The 19,812-nt window shown below is 42.0% G+C and overlaps 1 protein-coding gene across 1 annotated transcript in view; it reads right to left on the bottom strand.

Moving 5' to 3' along the window:
- Positions 1-19,812, bottom strand: part of LOC139422492 (probable phospholipid-transporting ATPase IA) — a 186,676-nt gene that overhangs the window by 68,110 nt on the left and 98,754 nt on the right. Inside the window, 2 exon segments of the mRNA XM_071173654.1 lie at positions 9,168-9,351; positions 12,160-12,332. Coding sequence (XP_071029755.1) covers positions 9,168-9,351; positions 12,160-12,332 — 357 coding nt within the window.

Genomic DNA, 19,812 nt, shown 5'->3' with positions numbered 1-19,812 from the left:
GTACTTCTCCTGTCCTATCCGGTGTCCTGTGTGAATTTAAGTATGCCCTTTAATTCTCTCTTTCTTTCTCTTTCTCGGAGGACCTGAGCCCTAGGACCATGCCTCAGAACTACCTGAAATGATGACTCCTTGCTGTTCCAAATCCACCTGGCCGTGCTGCTGCTCCAGTTTCAACTGTTCTGCCTGTGATTATTATTATTTGACCATGCTGGTCATTTATGAACATTTGAACATCTTGGCCATGTTCTGTTATAATCTCCACCAGGCACAGCCAGAAGAGGACTGGCCACTCCACATAGCCTGGTTCCTCTCTAGGTTTCTTCCTAGGTTTTGGCCTTTCTAGGGAGTTTTTCCTAGCCACCGTGCTTCTACACCTGCATTGCTTGCTGTTTGGGGTTTTAGGCTGGGTTTCTATACAGCACTTTGAGATATCAGCTGATGTACGAAGGGCTATATAAATACATTTGATTTGATTTGATTATCTTCTGTCCGCACAAGGGTTACATGTCCTGTTATTGGTGCTGAACGCTGTACTTATATTCCTGATCATTCTGAGGAAATAACTGACCTAATCTAAAAGATCAGGACTGAGGGCGCTAAATATCATGATTTACAACCCAGATGATTTAGGCTTAGTCGTGTGGTTGTCTTCCACATTCGGTACATGGGGAAGTTTTTTGGTGGGCATGATACTTCCAATAGTGGGTTGTGGTTCTTTTTCTTATCCTCATCCAGGTTATCAAATGTGTTATTGCCCGGCGTTTGTGTGCTAAGAATCTGACGGTTACGTGATATCATAAGATTCATCAAGCGTGTCTTTGTGGAGATGGGTGTCAGTGGTGCCCCACCAGAACGTGGTGGGGGTCATAAAGGTCTTCATCATCACACCAAGCCTCATGACTGTGGTCAATGTGTCCGTGGTAACGGTCCTCGGTGCTGTAATGAACCGTGCTCTCTCAGATGTGCTATCACACCTGTTAATACCCCTTTTCTATAACTTTGTGGGAAATCTATTTCTTATTGCAACGGCAAGTAGAATATGCCCTTTGTGTTTTATAGAAATGCAAGGCGTTTAATGTTTATTATTCTGTCCATTTTTTACATGTTTTCCAAAAATACATTTAAACTACATTATTTTTTTAAATGGTCTAGGGGGGAATGTAAGAATACTTTTAAGATAAATACACAACGCAGAGATTGAGAGGATGAGAGGACGAGAGTACTACACTAAATATAGTACTAATGGTCAATAAGTGAATTGTAAATAGGAGTGGTGTTTCAGTTCAACATCTGGGGTTATAAGTGGCCTCCTGTCCCTTGTTCTGGGGGAAAAGCTGAGGACGGGGAGACTGAACATCTGACTCCCAACATCTTGATTTGCCCTCTCTGAATAAACCTATTTTTCTTCCCGATTTGCTTTGAAGTTTGCGTTACTGAAGAATAACATAAATTGCTAACACAGCTATGATGCTACAGTCTATAAAAGACATTGTCTGGAGTGAGTCTGTACAGGGATGTAGCCTATACAGTACAATTAAAGATTGACTTTGTCGCGCAACAAATTGTTACACACCAATGAGACCTGGAAGGTAAATTCAATACATCGCTGGGATGCAACCTAAACTGATTCTATGAAGCCGTCTGCTTTCGTCATTCTGAATGTCATGTAGATAAGTGGGGGCACTTTAGGGAAGACAGAGTCGCTCTCAGAGTAATCCAATGCTATGGCTTAGAGACTGTACTGTGCTTTAATTAACTATTGGCTTGCCTTGCTCACAGAGCCCTTGGCTATATGAACAAAGTACAGTGAGGCATTGACAGTATATACCATGAAATAATGGAGAGAGACAGAAGAAAAACCAAATGTATCCATGATATACAAGCCTTGTCGTTTTTGTTATCTCAGAATTTCAGAGATACTGGTTACTGAGATAGTGATACTGAGTTTACTGAGTTTACATTTTCAAATTTGGTTTCTTTCTAAATACAGTGCCTTGCGAAAGTATTCGGCCCCCTTGAACTTTGCGACTTTTTGCCACATTTCAGGCTTCAAACATAAAGATATAAAACTGTATTTTTTTGTGAAGAATCAACAACAAGTGGGACACAATCATGAAGTGGAACGACATTTATTGGATATTTCAAACTTTTTTAACAAATCAAAAACCGAAAAATTGGGCGTGCAAAATTATTCAGCCCCTTTACTTTCAGTGCAGCAAACTCTCTCCAGAAGTTCAGTGAGGATCTCTGAATGATCCAATGTTGACCTAAATGACTAATGATGATAAATACAATCCACCTGTGTGTAATCAAGTCTCCGTATAAATGCACTTGCACTGTGATTGTCTCAGAGGTCCGTCAAAAGCGCAGAGAGCATCATGAAGAACAAGGAACACACCAGGCAGGTCCGAGATACTGTTGTGAAGAAGTTTAAAGCCGGATTTGGATACAAAAAGATTTCCCAAGCTTTAAACATCCCAAGGAGCACTGTGCAAGCGATAATATTGAAATGGAAGGAGTATCAGACCACTGCAAATCTACCAAGACCTGGCCGTCCCTCTAAACCTTCAGCTCATACAAGGAGAAGACTGATCAGAGATGCAGCCAAGAGGCCCATGATCACTCTGGATGAACTGCAGAGATCTACAGCTGAGGTGGGAGACTCTGTCCATAGGACAACAATCAGTCGTATATTGCACAAATCTGGCCTTTATGGAAGAGTGGCAAGAAGAAAGCCATTTCTTAAAGATATCCATAAAAAGTGTCGTTTAAAGTTTGCCACAGGCCACCTGGGAGACACACCAAACATGTGGAAGAAGGTGCTCTGGTCAGATGAAACCAAAATTGAACTTTTTGGCAACAATGCAAAACGTTATGTTTGGCGTAAAAGCAACACAGCTCATCACCCTGAACACACCATCCCCACTGTCAAACATGGTGGTTGCAGCATCATGGTTTGGGCCTGCTTTTCTTCAGCAGGGACAGGGAAGATGGATACAATTGATGGGAAGATGGATGGAGCCAAATACAGGACCACTCTGGAAGAAAACCTGATGGAGTCTGCAAAAGACCTGAGACTGGGACGGAGATTTGTCTTCCAACAAGACAATGATCCAAAACATAAAGCAAAATCTACAATGGAATGGTTCAAAGATAAACATATCCAGGTGTTAGAATGGCCAAGTCAAAGTCCAGACCTGAATCCAATCGAGAATCTGTGGAAAGAACTGAAAACTGCTGTTCACAAATGCTCTCCATCAAACCTCACTGAGCTCGAGCTGTTTTGCAAGGAGGAATGGGAAAAAATTTCAGTCTCTCGATGTGCAAAACTGATAGAGACATACCCCAAGTGACTTACAGCTGTAATCGCAGCAAAAGGTGGCGCTACAAAGTATTAACTTAAGGGGGCTGAATAATTTTGCACGCCCAATTTTTCAGTTTTTGATTTGTTAAAAAAGTTTGAAATATCCAATAAATGTTGTTCCACTTCATGATTGTGTCCCACTTGTTGTTGATTCTTCACAAAAAAATACAGTTTTATATCTTTATGTTTGAAGCCTGAAATGTGACAAAAGGTCGCAAAGTTCAAGGGGGCCGAATACTTTCGCAAGGCACTGTACCTAACTGTGGCTATAGAATACGGTGTCGACAGATGCCTGTCCTGCTGCTGCTCACTTGTGTAAGCAAAGATGACCTGTCTAATCTACTGGCCCTAACCCTAACACTCCTTCCAAATTATTCACCTACATTACAGGTGAAAAGGTGAAAAACACCTGCTCATTAGTTTACGCCAAGGTTTAGCTAGTAAGAGCAAGATGGAAGGCGAGCAACAATGTATCTCTACAAGTGTTTTCATGTTTGATTGTTGGGATTGTGGTTTTAGTCCAACTAGGGTGGGTGGGGTTTCTGTTTTTTTTCTATGTTTATTGTTGTTTCCTTCCTAAAGTGACACATAGGTCACTTCAGTGTTAAACTAAAGTTGAAACATTACCTGACTATTTACATACGAGGAAGTACCATTCATTATATATTTGAAACCCAACCTATGCTTAATCCACTACGGATCTTAACAGGCCAATTAAGAGGAAAATAGTCTATACATACCTTAAGAAATTAAAGGCTGACATTGTGTTTTTACAAGAAACACATCTTACAGCCAGTGAACACCAGAAACTAAAGAGGGAATGGGGAGGACAAGTTCTTGCGTCCTCTTTTAAATCCAAAGCAAGAGGAACTGCAATTTTGATCAGTAGACACTTCCCATTCTGTGTCAACAATCATCTCTGATCCCTCAGGCAAGCTTGTTTTGGTGCAGGGGCATATGTTTTCGGAGTATTGGACCCTGTTGAATATTTATGCTCCTAACTTCGATGACCATATGTTTATTCAGAATGTCTTCCTTCAGGTTGCTCAAGCACCACCAGGATGGCTACTGGTTGGAGGAGATTTACATTTTTGTTTCGATACAGTTCTTGATAGGTCCTCTGATAAACTCTCTCTTCTAACCAAAGCCAGCAAGCTCACCATGTCATTCATGAAAGATCTCAATTTACTAGACATCTGGAGACAGATGCACCCACAGGATAGGAACTACTCTTTTTATTCACACCCACACAACACACACACGCATAGATAACTTTTTACTATCGACCCAACTCTTTCATAGAGTGTTAGATACCGATTATCTCCCCAGATTACTGATGTGACCATTCCCCTCTGATATTATCAATCTCCATTCCTACCAAGGTAAATGGAGCATATAGACGGAGACTAAATTCTACACTCCTGAAGCAACCTGAATTTTGCGCATTCATCAATGAGAGGATCAATATTTTTACTTTGACAAACAAACCCTCTGCTCCTGACAGTTTCATTCTTTGGGATGCATTGAAAGCCTATCTGAGGGGACAGATAATTTCCTATACTAAAGAGAAAACACAGTGCTGAACTGAATGTCCTTGAATCTGAAATCTCTTAGCTAGAGAAAACCTACCAAAGAGGCCTGACTAAAGACCTATACAGGCTTTTGGTAAATAAAAAACTGAAATATAATACTCTGAACACATACCAAGCTGAGAGGGCCATCACTAAATCAAAAGAGCATTACTACGAGCTTGGAGAGAAAGCACATAGAAAGCAAGTGGCAACTGAAAGCAAAGGAAAGTAGTAAGAGGACAATTAATCCTATAGAAACTCTTACTAATGAGATATCTTTCAACTCCACTGAAATTAATGATAATTTTAAGAAATATTACAAAGACCTCTACACTTCCCAATCAAGCAATGATCTATTAGAGATCGACTATTTTCTCTCCTCTCAACCTCCCATGCCTGTCAGAGGAAGACAGAGTGCCTGGGGGAACAGTTCTCAGTCCCTGAATTGTTGGAGGCCATTAAATCCTTACATTCTAATAAATCTCCTGGGAAGGATGGCTTCCCTCCAGAGTTCTATAAAGAATTTAAGGAGATGTTGGTACCCTACCTTATGGAGGTACTTAAAAAAGCCAAGGGAGGACAACTGCTTTCCAGAGTCGCTTTCTCAAGCGGTGGTTACAGTAATTCACAAGAAAGGGGAAAACCCGCTAAAGTGCGCCTCCTATAGACCAATCTCTCTCCTTAACACAGATTGTAAACTGGTCACCAAGATGCTATCTAAGAGACTGGAGTCATGTCTTCCCCTGTTGTTCAACCCAAATCAGACTAGCATCATAATTAATAGATTGTACACCAATAATCTCAGAAGGTTCTTTGATATAATTCGCCTTGCTAACAAAAACAAATAAGCTAGTGTCTCCCTCGACGCCGAAAAGGCCTTTGATTCGGTTGAACGGCCATTTCTCTTTCGCGTCTTGGAAAAGTTTGGTTTAGGCACTGTGTTTGTAAATCTGACAAAATCACTCTACAAATCTCCTAAAGCAAGGATTGCTACCAACGGGATTACGTTATCCTCTTTCTCTGTCTATATGGGGAACAGACAAGGTTGCCCAATTTGCCCCCACCTCTCCGCCTTCAACATCAAACCGTTGGCTGAGGCCAATAGAATGTGCCCTGACATACATGGCTTTGAGGTGGGCCCCCATACCCACAAGTTATTACTTTTTGCGGAAGACCTTATCTTATTCCTAAAGAACCCAGAACATTCCCTCTCTCACTTACAGAACCTATTACAGAATTATAGTTCTGAATATAAGGTCAATTTTGATAAAAGCAAATCTTACAGTTATCCGTCTTTGACTATCATATCATCAAGCATAGGTTTCCTTTTAGATGGTTGCCTATGGGCTTCACATATTTGGGCATAATGCTGGATGCTAACCTGAACAACCTCTATAAACTCAATCTGGCCAGCTTGTTGCAAAAAGTGGAGGGTGACCTGTGTAAATGGATGGACTTGACTCTTGATTACGGTCATGGGGGCTTAAACCTCCCCAATTTCAGAATGTACTACTGGGCTGCGCAGTCTAGATTTCTGGCTCAGAGGTTTGACAATGGCCCTTCTCCCTCATGGTTGAACATTGAAACGTTTGAGGTAGATGAGGGTTAGGGGAAGAATTGATTTAGAAACAGGAAATCTATAAAAACCATCACAGACATCCCTTAAATTATACATTCTGTCCTGGCATGGTGCAAACTGCATGAGCTGTTCAGACCAGACCCCCCCCCCCCCCCTGGAACAATAGATTGATTCCAGAAGTTTACATACACTAAGTTGACTGTGCCTTTAAACAGCTTAGAAAATTCCAGAAAATTAGGTCATGGCTTTAGAAGCTTCTGATAGGCTAATGGACATAATTTCAGTCAATTGGAGGTGTACCTGTGGATGTATTTCAAGGCCTACCTTCAAACTCAGTGCCTCTTTGCTTGTCATCATGGGAAAATAAAAAGAAATCAGCCAAGACCTCAGAAAAAAAATGTAGACCTCCACAAGTCGGAAGCTTACATACACCTGCGAAATACATTTAAACTCAGTTTAAACCATTTCTGACATTTATCCCTTGTAAAAAGACTCTGTCTTAGGTCAGTTAGGATCACCACTTTATTTTAAGAATGTGAAATGTCAGAATAATAGTAGAGATAATTATTTATTTCAGCTTTAATTTCTTTCATCACATTCCCAGTGGGTCAGAAGTTTACATATATTCAATTAGTATTTTGTAGCATCGCCTTTAAATTGTTTAACTTGGGTCAAACGTTTCGGGTAGCCGTCCACAAGCTTCTCACAATAAGTTGTGTAACTGATGTAACTGAGTCAGGTTTGTAGGCCTTCTTGCTCGCACACGCTTTTTCAGTTTTACCCAAAAATGTTCTATAGGATTAAGGTTAGGGCTTTGTGATGGCCACTCCAATACCTTGATTTTGTTGTCCTTAAGCCATTTTGCCACAACTTTGGAAGTAGGCTTGGGGTCATTGTCCATTTGGAAGACATATTTGCAACCAAGCTTTAAGAATATATCCACATAGTGTTCAGTTCTCATGATGCCATCTATTTTATGAAGTGCACCAGTCCCTCCTGCAGCAAAGCACCCCCACAACATGATGCTGCCACCTCCGTGCTTCACGGTTGGGATGGTGTTCTTTGGCCTGCAAGCCTCCCACTTTTTCCTCCAAACATAACGATGGTTTTTCTTTCATCAGAACAGAGGACATTTCTCCAAAATGTACAATCTTTGTCCCCATGTGCAATTGCAAACCGTAGACTGGCTTTTTATGGCGGTTTTGGAGCAGTGGCTTTTTCCTTGCTGAGGGGCCTTTCAGGTTATGTCGATATAGGACTCGTTTTACTGTGGATATAGATACTTTTGTACCTATATCCTCCAGCATCTCCACAAGGTCCTTTGCTTTTGTTCCGGGATTGATTTGCACTTTTCGCACCAAAGTACTTTTAGCTCTAGGAGACAGAACGCGTCTATTTCCTGAGTGGTATGACGGCTGCGTGGACAGGGCTAAGGTTAGCTGATGACCGCTAGCAGTGGCTAACTGACTACTAGCTAGCAGCTAGTTATCTGGCTAGCTTCTGTTGGGGGTTCCGGGTCTAAAGTATAAAAAATAGCAGATCCATACCACATTGGGTGAGGCAGATTGCAGGAGAGTATGTTGAAATTGAGGTTAAAAATATACAAAATATATACAAAATTTATACGAAGAAAAAAAAAAAATATATATATATATATACACTGGACACGACAAGACAAAGACAAAGAAGTCTGAACTGCTACGCCATCTTGGGTTTTTATAAGATAAAATAAGCAAAGAGAAACGACAGTCCATCAGGCCTTTATGGTCGAATTGCTGCAAAGAAACCACTACTAAAGGACACCAATAATAAGAAGAGACTTGCTTGTGCAAAGAAACACGAGCAATGGACATTTGACCGGTAGAAATCTTTCCTTTGGTCTGGAGTCCAAATTGGAGATTTTTGGTTCCAACCGCCATGTCTTTGTGAGACGTGGAATGGGTAAACTGATGATCTCTGCATGCATATTTCCTACTGTAAAGCATGGAGGAGGAGGTGTTATGGTGTGGGGGTGCTTTGCTGGTGACACTGTCTGTGATTTATTTAGAATTCAAGGCACACTTAACCAGCATTCTGCAGCGATACGCAATCCCATCTGGTTTGGGCTAGGTGGAACTATCATTTGTTTTTCAACAGGACAATGACCAAACACACCTCCATGCTGGAGTGCTGCATCAGATGACCTGGCCTCCACAATCACCTGACCTCAACCAAGTTAAGATGATTTGAGATGAATCGGACCGCAGAGTGAAGGAAAAGCAGCCAACAAGTGCTCAGCATATGTGGAATCTCCTTAAAGACGGTTGGAAAAGCATTCCAGGTGAAGCTGGTTGAGAGAATGCCAAGAGTTTGCAAAGCTGTCATCAAGGCAAAGGGTGGCTATTTGAATCTCAAAAATAAAATATATTTGGATTTGTTTAACATGATTCCATATGTATTATTTCATAGTTATTCTACAATGTAGAAAATAGGAAAAATAAAGAAAAACCCTTCAATGAGTCGATTTTCTAAAACTTTTGACCGGTAGTGTATGGGAGTAAGGAGTTGCTCCTAGATGGGGTCAGTTTGACTTTTTCCCCACTAATGGTTAAGGTTAGAGGGGAATCTGATCTTATATCTGTACCTAGGGGAAACTTCACTCCGGAACCCTCACCTGTGCGATGGAGTAGTCGGAGGAGTTGGCGGCCTGCAGGCCCTCGTTGCCCGAGATGCCCACGCCCACGTGAGCCGTCTGGATCATGCCCACGTCGTTGGCGCCGTCACCAATGGCCAGTGTGATCACCTTCACCTGCTTCTTTACCATCTCCACTACCTCCGACTTCTGCAGCGGGGACACCCTAAAGGAGAGTAGAAAGTGATGCAGGACATTAGAATGAGCTACGTTAAGATATGCTAGATTTTTCATGGAAAGTCCATAATACACATTTCAAACTTCAGACTTTCAGCCATTTCTCAGAACATAACCAATCTAAGCTAGGTGCAGACATATAGACAATGCTGATTAATAAAAAAATGCATTCTGTAGAGTTCCAAGCACATGGTGAGGAAATCATTCTAAAAAAAATTAAAAGGGAGTTGCAAGGTGGGTTGGTGCCAAGACAACTAACAACAAAACACGAGGCCAAGGTGGTACTTTGTGACGACCTCTTTTACAACAATATTGCTTTAGATATTAGACAAGCAATTTGTTATTTTATGGATGATAATTCTCAACGACAGATGTTTTCCTTCTCCCTGTCTACTGACCTCCCCAACCCTGACCTCTGACTGGCTGACCTCCCTGGCTGCCTGCACCTGTAAAGCCACTCGTCATGTGATGGATCTGCCACTTCCTGTGGCCCCTCTTTTACGAGTTATCCAACGTCAACCCCTGAAATGACAGCCTGAGTCTTATAGGCTCCTGGCGCTCCAAGCTTTTTTCTGCGTCTACCCGGGTCTAAGACATGGTATGCGTACAAAATGGCACCCTATTCCCTATATAGTACACTACATTTGACCTGGGCTCTATATAGGGAATAGGGTGCCACTTGTGATGCACCCCATGATCTACAGCTACAGAACAAAAACTTTCAAGAGAAGGTGTTGTAAACTGGATGTTGTGGTTAGGGTCTCCTGACCACTTAAGTACTTCCTTTTATTTATGTGGCCAGTGCATCACACACACTGCACCTTCGTAATTATAGCGTTGCCATTTTTTATTTGACTACAGCGAACTACACACTAAATGATTACCTTTCAGGTCCAGTGCACAAGCCTTTGAATGCGCAGGTTCATCCTGATTTGCTGTTATGGTACATTAGGCAAAAATTCTTGATACACATGGCAAACTTTTGAGCGTGAAAAACCCATTAGCTTTGCAGTTCTTGACACAAATTGGTGCGCCAGGCCCCTACTACAAATACCCTGTTCAAAGGCACGTATACTTTGTTTTGCCCATTCACCCTCTGAATGGCATACAGTGCCTTGCGAAAGTATTCGGCCCCCTTGAACTTTGCGACCTTTTGCCACATTTCAGGCTTCAAACATAAATATATAAAACTGTATTTTTTTGTGAAGAATCAACAACAAGTGGGACACAATCATGAAGTGGAACAACATTTATTGGATATTTCAAACTTTTTTAACATTAACATTTTTTCCCATTCCTCCTTGCAAAACAGCTTGAGCTCAGTGAGGTTGGATGGAGAGCATTTGTGAACAGCAGTTTTCAGTTCTTTCCACAGATTCTCGATTGGATTCAGGTCTGGACTTTGACTTGGCCATTCTAACACCTGGATATGTTTATTTTTGAACCATTCCATTGTAGATTTTGCTTAATGTTTTGGATCATTGTCTTGTTGGAAGACAAATCTCCGTCCCAGTCTCAGGTCTTTTGCAGACTCCATCAGGTTTTCTTCCAGAATGGTCCTGTATTTGGCTCCATCCATCTTCCCATCAATTTTAACCATCTTCCCTGTCCCTGCTGAAGAAAAGCAGGCCCAAACCATGATGCTGCCACCACCATGTTTGACAGTGGGGATGGTGTGTTCAGGGTGATGAGCTGTGTTGCTTTTACGCCAAACATAACGTTTTGCATTGTTTCCAAAAAGTTCAATTTTGGTTTCATCTGACCAGAGCACCTTCTTCCACATGTTTGGTGTGTCTCCCAGGTGGCTTGTGGCAAACTTTAAACGACACTTTTTATGGATATCTTTAAGAAATGGCTTTCTTCTTGCCATTCTTCCATAAAGGCCAGATTTGTGCAATATATGACTGATTGTTGTCCTATGGACAGAGTCTCCCACCTCAGCTGTAGATCTCTGCAGTTCATCCAGAGTGATCATGGGCCTCTTGGCTGCATCTCTGATCAGTCTTCTCCTTGTATGAGCTGAAAGTTTAGAGGGACGGCCAGGTCTTGGTAGATTTGCAGTGGTCTGATACTCCTTCCATTTCAATATTATCACTTGCACAGTGCTCCTTGGGATGTTTAAAGCTTGGGAAATATTTTTGTATCCAAATCCGGCTTTAAACTTCTTCACAACAGTATCTCGGACCTGCCTGGTGTGTTCCTTGTTCTTCATGATGCTCTCTGCGCTTTTAACGGACCTTTGAGACTATCACAGTGCAGGTGCATTTATACGGAGACTTGATTACACACAGGTGGATTGTATTTATCATCATTAGTCATTTAGGTCAACATTGGATCATTCAGAGATCCTCACTGAACTTCTGGAGAGAGTTTGCTGCACTGAAAGTAAAGGGGCTGAATAATTTTGCACGCCCAATTTTTCAGTTTTTGATTTGTTAAAAAAGTCGAAATATCCAATAAATGTCGTTCCACTTCATGATTGTGTCCCACTTGTTGTTGATTCTTCACAAAAAAATACAGTTTTATATATTTATGTTTGAAGCCTGAAATGTGGCAAAATGTCGCAAAGTTCAAGGGGGCCGAATACTTACGCAAGGCACTGTACATACACAATCCAAATCTCAATTGTCTAAAGCTTAAAAATCCTTCTTAACCTGTCTCCTCCTCTTTATCTACACTGATTGAAGTGGATTTAGGGTTTCACCTGGATTCACTTGGTCAGTCTGTTATGGAAAGAGCAGGTGTTCTTAATATTTGTATACTCAGTGTAACACTGTTTTCGGTGAGTGGGCTTTACCTGCAGCATATCACTGCTTTACAGGACAAGGCAAGGTCTAGGAAGTACTGCCGTGCTCCAAACGTAAGGGCGTATTTGAGAGTCTTTCCGTCGATGATGAGGGCAAAATCGTTCTCCTTGTGAAGGGCATCTCCCAGCATTCCACAGTGGTGGCTGAGGGTCTCCCTGGTTGCCTGTAAAGACACACATTTTCTCATCATTAGGACTACCATATCTAAACAGAACACATTCTACAAATGGCAGTGAAGTAAAGTAAATATAGTTGAGGTTTTCAATGCAATGTTTTTGAGACAACATGGCAACCTATTCTCCAGTGAATACATTGACCTTATCAATACTTTTATTATTTTTACAGTGCAAAAAAAATATGACAAGTATCATCTTTACATATGGTAAAGATTATTCAGGCTTGCCAAGACAATTTAGATTTGTTACAGATGATAGAACATCATGCAATGATAGAACATAAGAAAATAACACAAAAATACATAAGGCTCGGTCCATTAGAAACGGTATGATGATTCAGTTGGAAAAGCATACTTCACATGGTATCGGGTATTAATAACAAAGTGTTTCTATTCTCTCGATGTGCAGTTCCATAATTTAGTTCTCAGCAACCAAGTACCCTACAGTTAGCTGTCTGGGTTTACGAGCCAATTTTCAGGAATGTCCCGAGCCATCTGAATTTGTTCAAACTGAAAGCCAGGAATATTTCCATATACTGACTAAACCTGGACTATTTTAAATCCCCGCTGACTTGAATACTATGGATACTTCACATGCCAGGTCGCAATTGTAAATGAAAACTTGTTCTCAACTTGCCTACCTGGTTAAATAAAGGTGAAATAAATAAACATGAACCCTCTGTTAGTTTAATGTTTCAAACTCTGAGAATTACTCTTCAAATGGCAAATAGGGCCTTAAAGAGGAGACTGTTATTCTAAGGGTTAGGGTGTACTGGCGGATGGGTCATGTTTGGCTTGGGAATGCACTGAATCTCAATATAATTTCCCCCATAAAAAGCCACGTGATTCCCCGGATCATCTGCTGGAGCGATAAGCGGGGCTATTAAAAGTATCGGCTCCCGTGAGGACAGACAGACACCCTAGACGTATGTCATTGGGATTCGTCATCCTTTGCGTTTCATGTTGAAAACCAAGAAGACGTACACAAAGCATCCCTGCTAGATACGATTTCCACAGATCTCAGTTCAGCGCTGTGCTGGAGAGCCCTTTCGAAAGTCCATAGTCTTTCAAGCGACCTCGGAGGCTCCATCTTCTATAAGTCCCTAAATCAATGAGGGTGGTTAAAAATATACGCCCTTGCTTTCTCCACTCTCCATTCTCTTACTAAGCTGCCATATAGCAGCTGTCCTCCATGTTTTACATGCCTATTGGACAGAATATTCAGACGCCTGGCCAAGAGACGATTACTCAAATCACAAACCGAGCAAAACGTTTGGGACGTGAATGGATGTATTCTCGGGTTGTGTTTGTGATATAGTGATACGATGACAAGCGATGTGAAATGCCATAAATGGCCGGTAAGATTAAGTGCCATCTAATAGGAGCGGCTGCACTCAGGAAAGCCCAGGATGGAAATGGACATACTGTAGTCACGGTGACATCTTCTGTGCATCTGGAGAGAAAACCAATCAAGGATCCATTTCCAAGAGAGACCGGAACAGCTATGGATGTGCTTATAAAAGAGGGTTGTGAGGGTTCTGAGGATTGCGAGCATATGGTCCTGGGGCCAAGGGCTTGGTTAATGGAAATAAGATATTAGACTACTTGAAACAACATGGATGAAATGTGATCGCAGCTCTGGTAATATTTATTTGGGCAGTAGGATACATAACATCTTCTAGAGTATGTGGCTGTGCATACATTACTACAGGAGAGGTCACACATGCCCCAGACAGAGTACATCTTTAGGTTTCGAATTGGATTGGAGACAGACATGCTGCTCTCAGACCACACTAATCAATGACATGGGTATAATTGGTTATAAATTGTCCATCAATTTCTGCTGCTGTTGTTGTCTGGCGAGGAATTGGTGACTGAGATGTATCCTTGTGATGGTAGTTATTGAATTAAACAAAATAAATAACAATATTTGTGAGCAGTGGTCATCAAGTTGGATTACTACATAGATGCCTATAATAGAATTTTGAATGACAAACTTTACCACTCTCTGAAAAGGACCTTCTACATTTTTTAACCAAGCTAAGGAATTCAGCCATACAATGATTTGAACAACATGATGTGCAGCGATAACTCTGGTTCTTGCCAACATGTCATTTAAACTTTACACCAGCTGTGGTTACTATGTAAAGACATCGAGAGTATTAAAAAGAGTGAGGATAGTGATATGAAGTTCAATAATTGTCCTGTATGACTAACAGCCCATAACTAAGAAGTGACTCAAACGATTGTAAAGGTAAACTCACACATAAAGAAGGGTGGAAAGTCACCCCGTTTGCCCATAGGAGTCGCAGACTCCGGTGTGGTCTGAAGAGTGAGGTAAGGTAGAGACTCACAAGTATCTGCATCTGGGCTTGTGTGAGAGCGAGCGTATCAGCTGGGTTACAATACCTACGTGGGCCCTTCCACCCAAAGGTATCGTCACCCAACACATTGAACAGATGGCCCGGCCGGGTGTGACTATAATGAAATGCAGGGGTGACCTAGTGGTCATGAATGAGGCTTGGGAGGGGTCAGGTGAGGAGGGTTAGATACCTAAGGGCATGAACGGGACCATGCAACCCTCTCCTGGCATAACAAAGCTCTGAAACCAAAGCTTGAAGGACAATATTTTAAGAGAAGGGCCTCAAGTTTCACACACACACAGATTAAGAGAAGGGCCTCAAGTTTCACACACACAGAGAGAGAGAGAGAGAGAGAGAGAGAGAGAGAGAGAGAGAGAGAGATTGAAGCTAAAGAGGGAGAGAAATTGAATGAGAGGAGGCAGGGAGGAATGCAGCTGTGAGGACTTCTCCACATGAGCATGGTAAATCCCTGATGGGGGCCATAAAACAGCATGCGGGCTGGCAAGCAACGTGTGCGTGTGTGTGTTACACACAAGAGTAAGAATAGACTCACATTTGACATATGTGTCCAACCCTGGAACCAAAAGCAGTGATTCCTCACAGGGTGAACTGGCACCACACTTGTGTGAAAGCATTTAAGAGGGAACACTAATGTATGGAAGTGTGTGCAGTGGACCGACTTTGTACGTCTGGGTGCATGTCTGGGAATGTTTGGGTACAAGCGGTTTATCACGATAACCGCAATCAAGCAGTGCAGCCATTTGGTCAAGTAGGGTCCCCATTTCCACCAAGGTATTTTAGTGCTACTGCTATGTCTCCTCCTAAAGCCTCTTTGTTATGGCTAGACTGACCAGTTAACGTATGTGACTCAGTTGTGTTTGGTTTAGGAGTGGCTAGATGGCATCCATTCAAAAAAACACGAGAGATTCCATCAAGACTTTGTGATCCATTGTTGATGTAAGTCTTGAGTAATGTAGTGAACAGGACATGACACACTTGACAGGGATTCCGAGGAGGCGGACGTGTCTCCATTAGTCACATACAGTTCTATACAACCGTGGACACACCCAAAGAGGGGCATACACCGATAAATAAAGCAGACATATTATGCACATCCGTGCACACCAACATCCACAACCCACGTGCGTTCATGCACGCACACAGGCAAACACATACACTTCCCAGTCAGTCTGCTGCCTCCAGGCCCAGAGTTCAGTCACGGCAGCTCCACCTGTCAGTGAGCATCAAGCAGAGCAGTCAATGATGTCTGAGAAAACAATGAGCCTCACACACATTCTCCTCTGCCCTTCTGGTTTTGACCCCTGACCTCTCTCTACACAGAACACTTCAGATAGGCTTGACTCAAGCTTTGATTCAGTTGACTCATTTATGGCCCAGTTCAAAGTGGAGATAAGGTTGTGCAACTCAGACGTTTGCATAAATCATTAATTTAAATCAATGTGATATTTGCGAAAAAGTTCAAGTGGATCTCAAGTCAGAAGAACACCCTTAGTTTTTTTAGAAGAGTGTGAGAAAGACTGATTGTGTATAGCAGTTAGGGTTTCCGTCAGGAACATTTGGCGCTTGACAAGTGACCAGGAATATTTTAATTTATCGGTCATCAGACATTTACCGGTCATCCATATGCATTGGGTGCGTAACCCATTAGGCCATCTATCCACACAGCCAGCACAATCAATAAACAAGGGATATTGGCTAACTGAGTCACATTTACATGTCCTTCAAAAGCCTATAACTAATTACAAAAACATTATTCCTTGTATTTCAAACTGGAGCATATGCAAAACCATATAGCCTATTGTTTTATTCGTTTTTACTTTCCTAAAACAATAAATTGTCCAACTTAAGGTGTAGCTGTCAGAGATTTGAAGACTTAAATGCATACGGGCATTGCCTATTGGCCTAGGCATCCACTAATAATATTTATATTAATATAAATATATACTGTATATAAAAGGAAGAGAAGTTTAGGCCTATAGCCCCAGAGAGAGGAAGCGATAAGAGATATGCCGGCGGCATGCTGCGACACCAGCATACATTTCTTTATACTTCTCAGATAGGCTACTGCGTCTGCTATACAGATATAGGTGTACAGAAGGAGGCAAATTAGTTCATTTTCATTTAGAATGTAAAAGATAAGCATTATATTGTTAGATTATAGGAGTAACTCTGGTAGACCTAAAACATTCTTCCTCATCTCAAGATCAACTGTCAGAGTCAATTGGAGTACCGGTGCACACTGCCTTCATATCATAGGCCACACCACACCTTCACAAAAATTCTAAACTTTATTAGGGGAAAATTGTTTATAGGGAAAATACAATCAGGATATTATATTGCGGCAAACACAACATTACAGTTGGAACTTAATTTTGCTAAAGAAAATGGCTCATTAGAATGAAACAAAACACTTGTGAACTGGTTTAAACATTCACAAAAGTTTTGAACAGGCTATATTGCATCAATTACCAAGAAAGGCTAATGCCTATCGTACCCAACAAATGACAGCAATAGGCTAATGACATTTATTTTACGATAGGCCTACCTAACCTATCTTAAACTAAATACGGACCACACAATTAAGACAGATCGAACGTAATTTAGCCAATGAAAATGTCTCAACAGAATGAAACAAAACACATTTTGCATATTTGTGACCCGTTTCAATAATTGACAGGAGAGCCGTTTGAACTTAAACTTTTTTTTTTAATCAAATTTTTTTGTTACAGAAATGGCTTATTGAACATGTAAACTTTTCATGTGCCTTAATAACAAACTTCCATGCCCTCTGTAAATACAAATAAAATTGTTACATTTCAAGAATGGTTTAGCCACAGAAAAAGTCAGAAACCTTCCCGCTAGCCATGATTGGCTGAGATAATGAATGGGGTGGACATGCCGAGATATAAAATAAAATAACATTTTATTGGTTACATACACGTGTTTGGCAGATGTTATTACGAGTGTAGTGAAATGCTTGTTCTTCTAGTTCCGACATTGCAGCAATATCCAACAAGTAATATCTAACAATTTCACAACAAATAACATAATACACACAAATCTAAGTAAAGGAATGGAATAAGAATATATAAATATATGGATGAGCAATTTAGAGTGGCATAGGCTAAGATGCAATAGATAGTATAGCCCAACAGGATTCTCTCAATTGTGCATCTATAAATGTTTGTGAGGGTTTTAGATGCCAAGAAACATTTCTTCAGGCTCCTGAGGTTGAAGAGGTGCTGTTGCGCCTTATTCACCACACCCTCTGTGTGGGTGGACCATTCAGTTTGCCAGTGATATGTATGCCAAGGAACTTAAAACTTTCCACCTTCTCTTTCCACCTTTCCCTCTGCTGTTTCCTGAAGTCCACAATCCTCTCCTTTATTTTGTTGACGTTGAGTGAGACGTTCCTGACACAACACTCTCAGAGCCCTCACCTCCTCCCTGTAGGCTTTCTCGTCGTGGTTGGTAATCAAGCATACTACTGCTGTGTTGTCTGCAAACTTGATGATTGAGTTGGAGGCATGCATGGCCACACAGTCATGGGTGAACAGGGAGTACAGGAGGGGGCTGAGCACGCACCCTTGTGGGGCCCCAGTGTTAAGGATCAGCGAAGAGGAGATGTTGATTCCTACCTTCACCACCTGGGGGCGGCCTATCAGGAATTTCAGTATCCAATTGCACAGGGCTGGGTTCAGGCACAGGACCTTGAGATTAATGATGAGCTTGGAGGGTACAATGGTGTTGAATGCTGAGCTAAAGTCAATGAACAGCTTTCTTACATAGGTATTCCTCTTGACCAGATGGGATAGGGCAGTGTGCAGTGTGATGGCGATTGCATCGTCTGTGGACCTATTGGGGTGGTAAGGAAATTGAATTGGGTCTAGGGTGACAGGTAAGGTGGAGGTGATATGATCCTTGACTAGTCTCTCAAAGCACTTCATGATGACAGAAGTGAGTGCTACGGGGTGATAGTAATTTAGTTCAGTTACCTTTGCATTGTTGGGTATGGGAACAATGGTGGCCATCTTGAAGAATGTGGGGACAGCAGACTGGGATAGGGAGAGATTGAATATGTCCGTAAACACATCAGCCAGCTGGCCTGTGCAAGCTCTGGGGACGCGGCTAGGGATGCCGTCTGGGCCGACAGCCTTGCGAGGGTAAACACGTTTAAATGTCTTACTCACGTTGGCCACGAAGAAGGAGAGCCCACAGTCCTTTGTAGCTGGCCGTGTCGGTGGCACTGTGTTACCGTCAAAGCGGGCAAAGAACGTGTCTAGCATGTAAACACGTTTAAATGTCTTACTCACGTTGGCCACGAAGAAGGAGAGCCCACAGTCCTTTGTAGCTGGCCGTGTCGGTGGCACTGTGTTACCGTCAAAGTGGGCAAAGAACGTGTCTAGCATGTCTGGAAGCAAGACGGTGGCTGGTTTTCCTTTTGTATTCCGTGATTGTCTGTAGACCCAGCCACATATGTCTTGTGTCATATGTCTTGTGTCTGAACAAATTCTTATTTTACAATGACAACCTACCCTGGCCAAACACTCCCCTAACCCGGATGACGCTGGGCCAATTGTGCACCGCCCTATGGGACTCCCGATCACGGCCGATTGTGATACAGCCCGGGATCGAACCAGAGTCTGTAGTGACGCCTCTAGCACTGAGATGCAGTGCCTTAAGACAGCTGCACCACTTGCTCGACTATTTATAGCCTAATGTTAGCTAGCCAACATCGAACCTGGTTGGTTAGCTACCTAAAGATTCATGCAGGGTAGTAATGTCATAAATTGGGATTATGGTTCATTGTTAACCCAGATAGCTAGCTAGCTACATGTCTTAACAAAAGACTCTCGTGTGCGAGAGCACAGAATAACTGATGAATTTACGAATGCTCAACACCCGTTGAATATGGCCGGTGTCAGTAAACCTTGACAAAAAAGCGTAATTCAATTGTTGCCAGCACCACAGTTACAGTCACCAACGCTCTGGATAACATGAATACTGCCTAACCAGCTCTGCTAGGGAGAATAAAATGGTCAGAGTGGGGTGTTCTCTCATTATGTGTCTGGAAGTAGCTAGCA

This window comes from Oncorhynchus clarkii, chromosome 12 (genome assembly GCF_045791955.1).
Source record: "Oncorhynchus clarkii lewisi isolate Uvic-CL-2024 chromosome 12, UVic_Ocla_1.0, whole genome shotgun sequence".
Lineage (NCBI taxonomy): Eukaryota > Metazoa > Chordata > Actinopteri > Salmoniformes > Salmonidae > Oncorhynchus > Oncorhynchus clarkii.
Note: the sequence above shows the minus strand (reverse complement) of the source record. Positions and strands in the feature narration are given on the sequence as shown.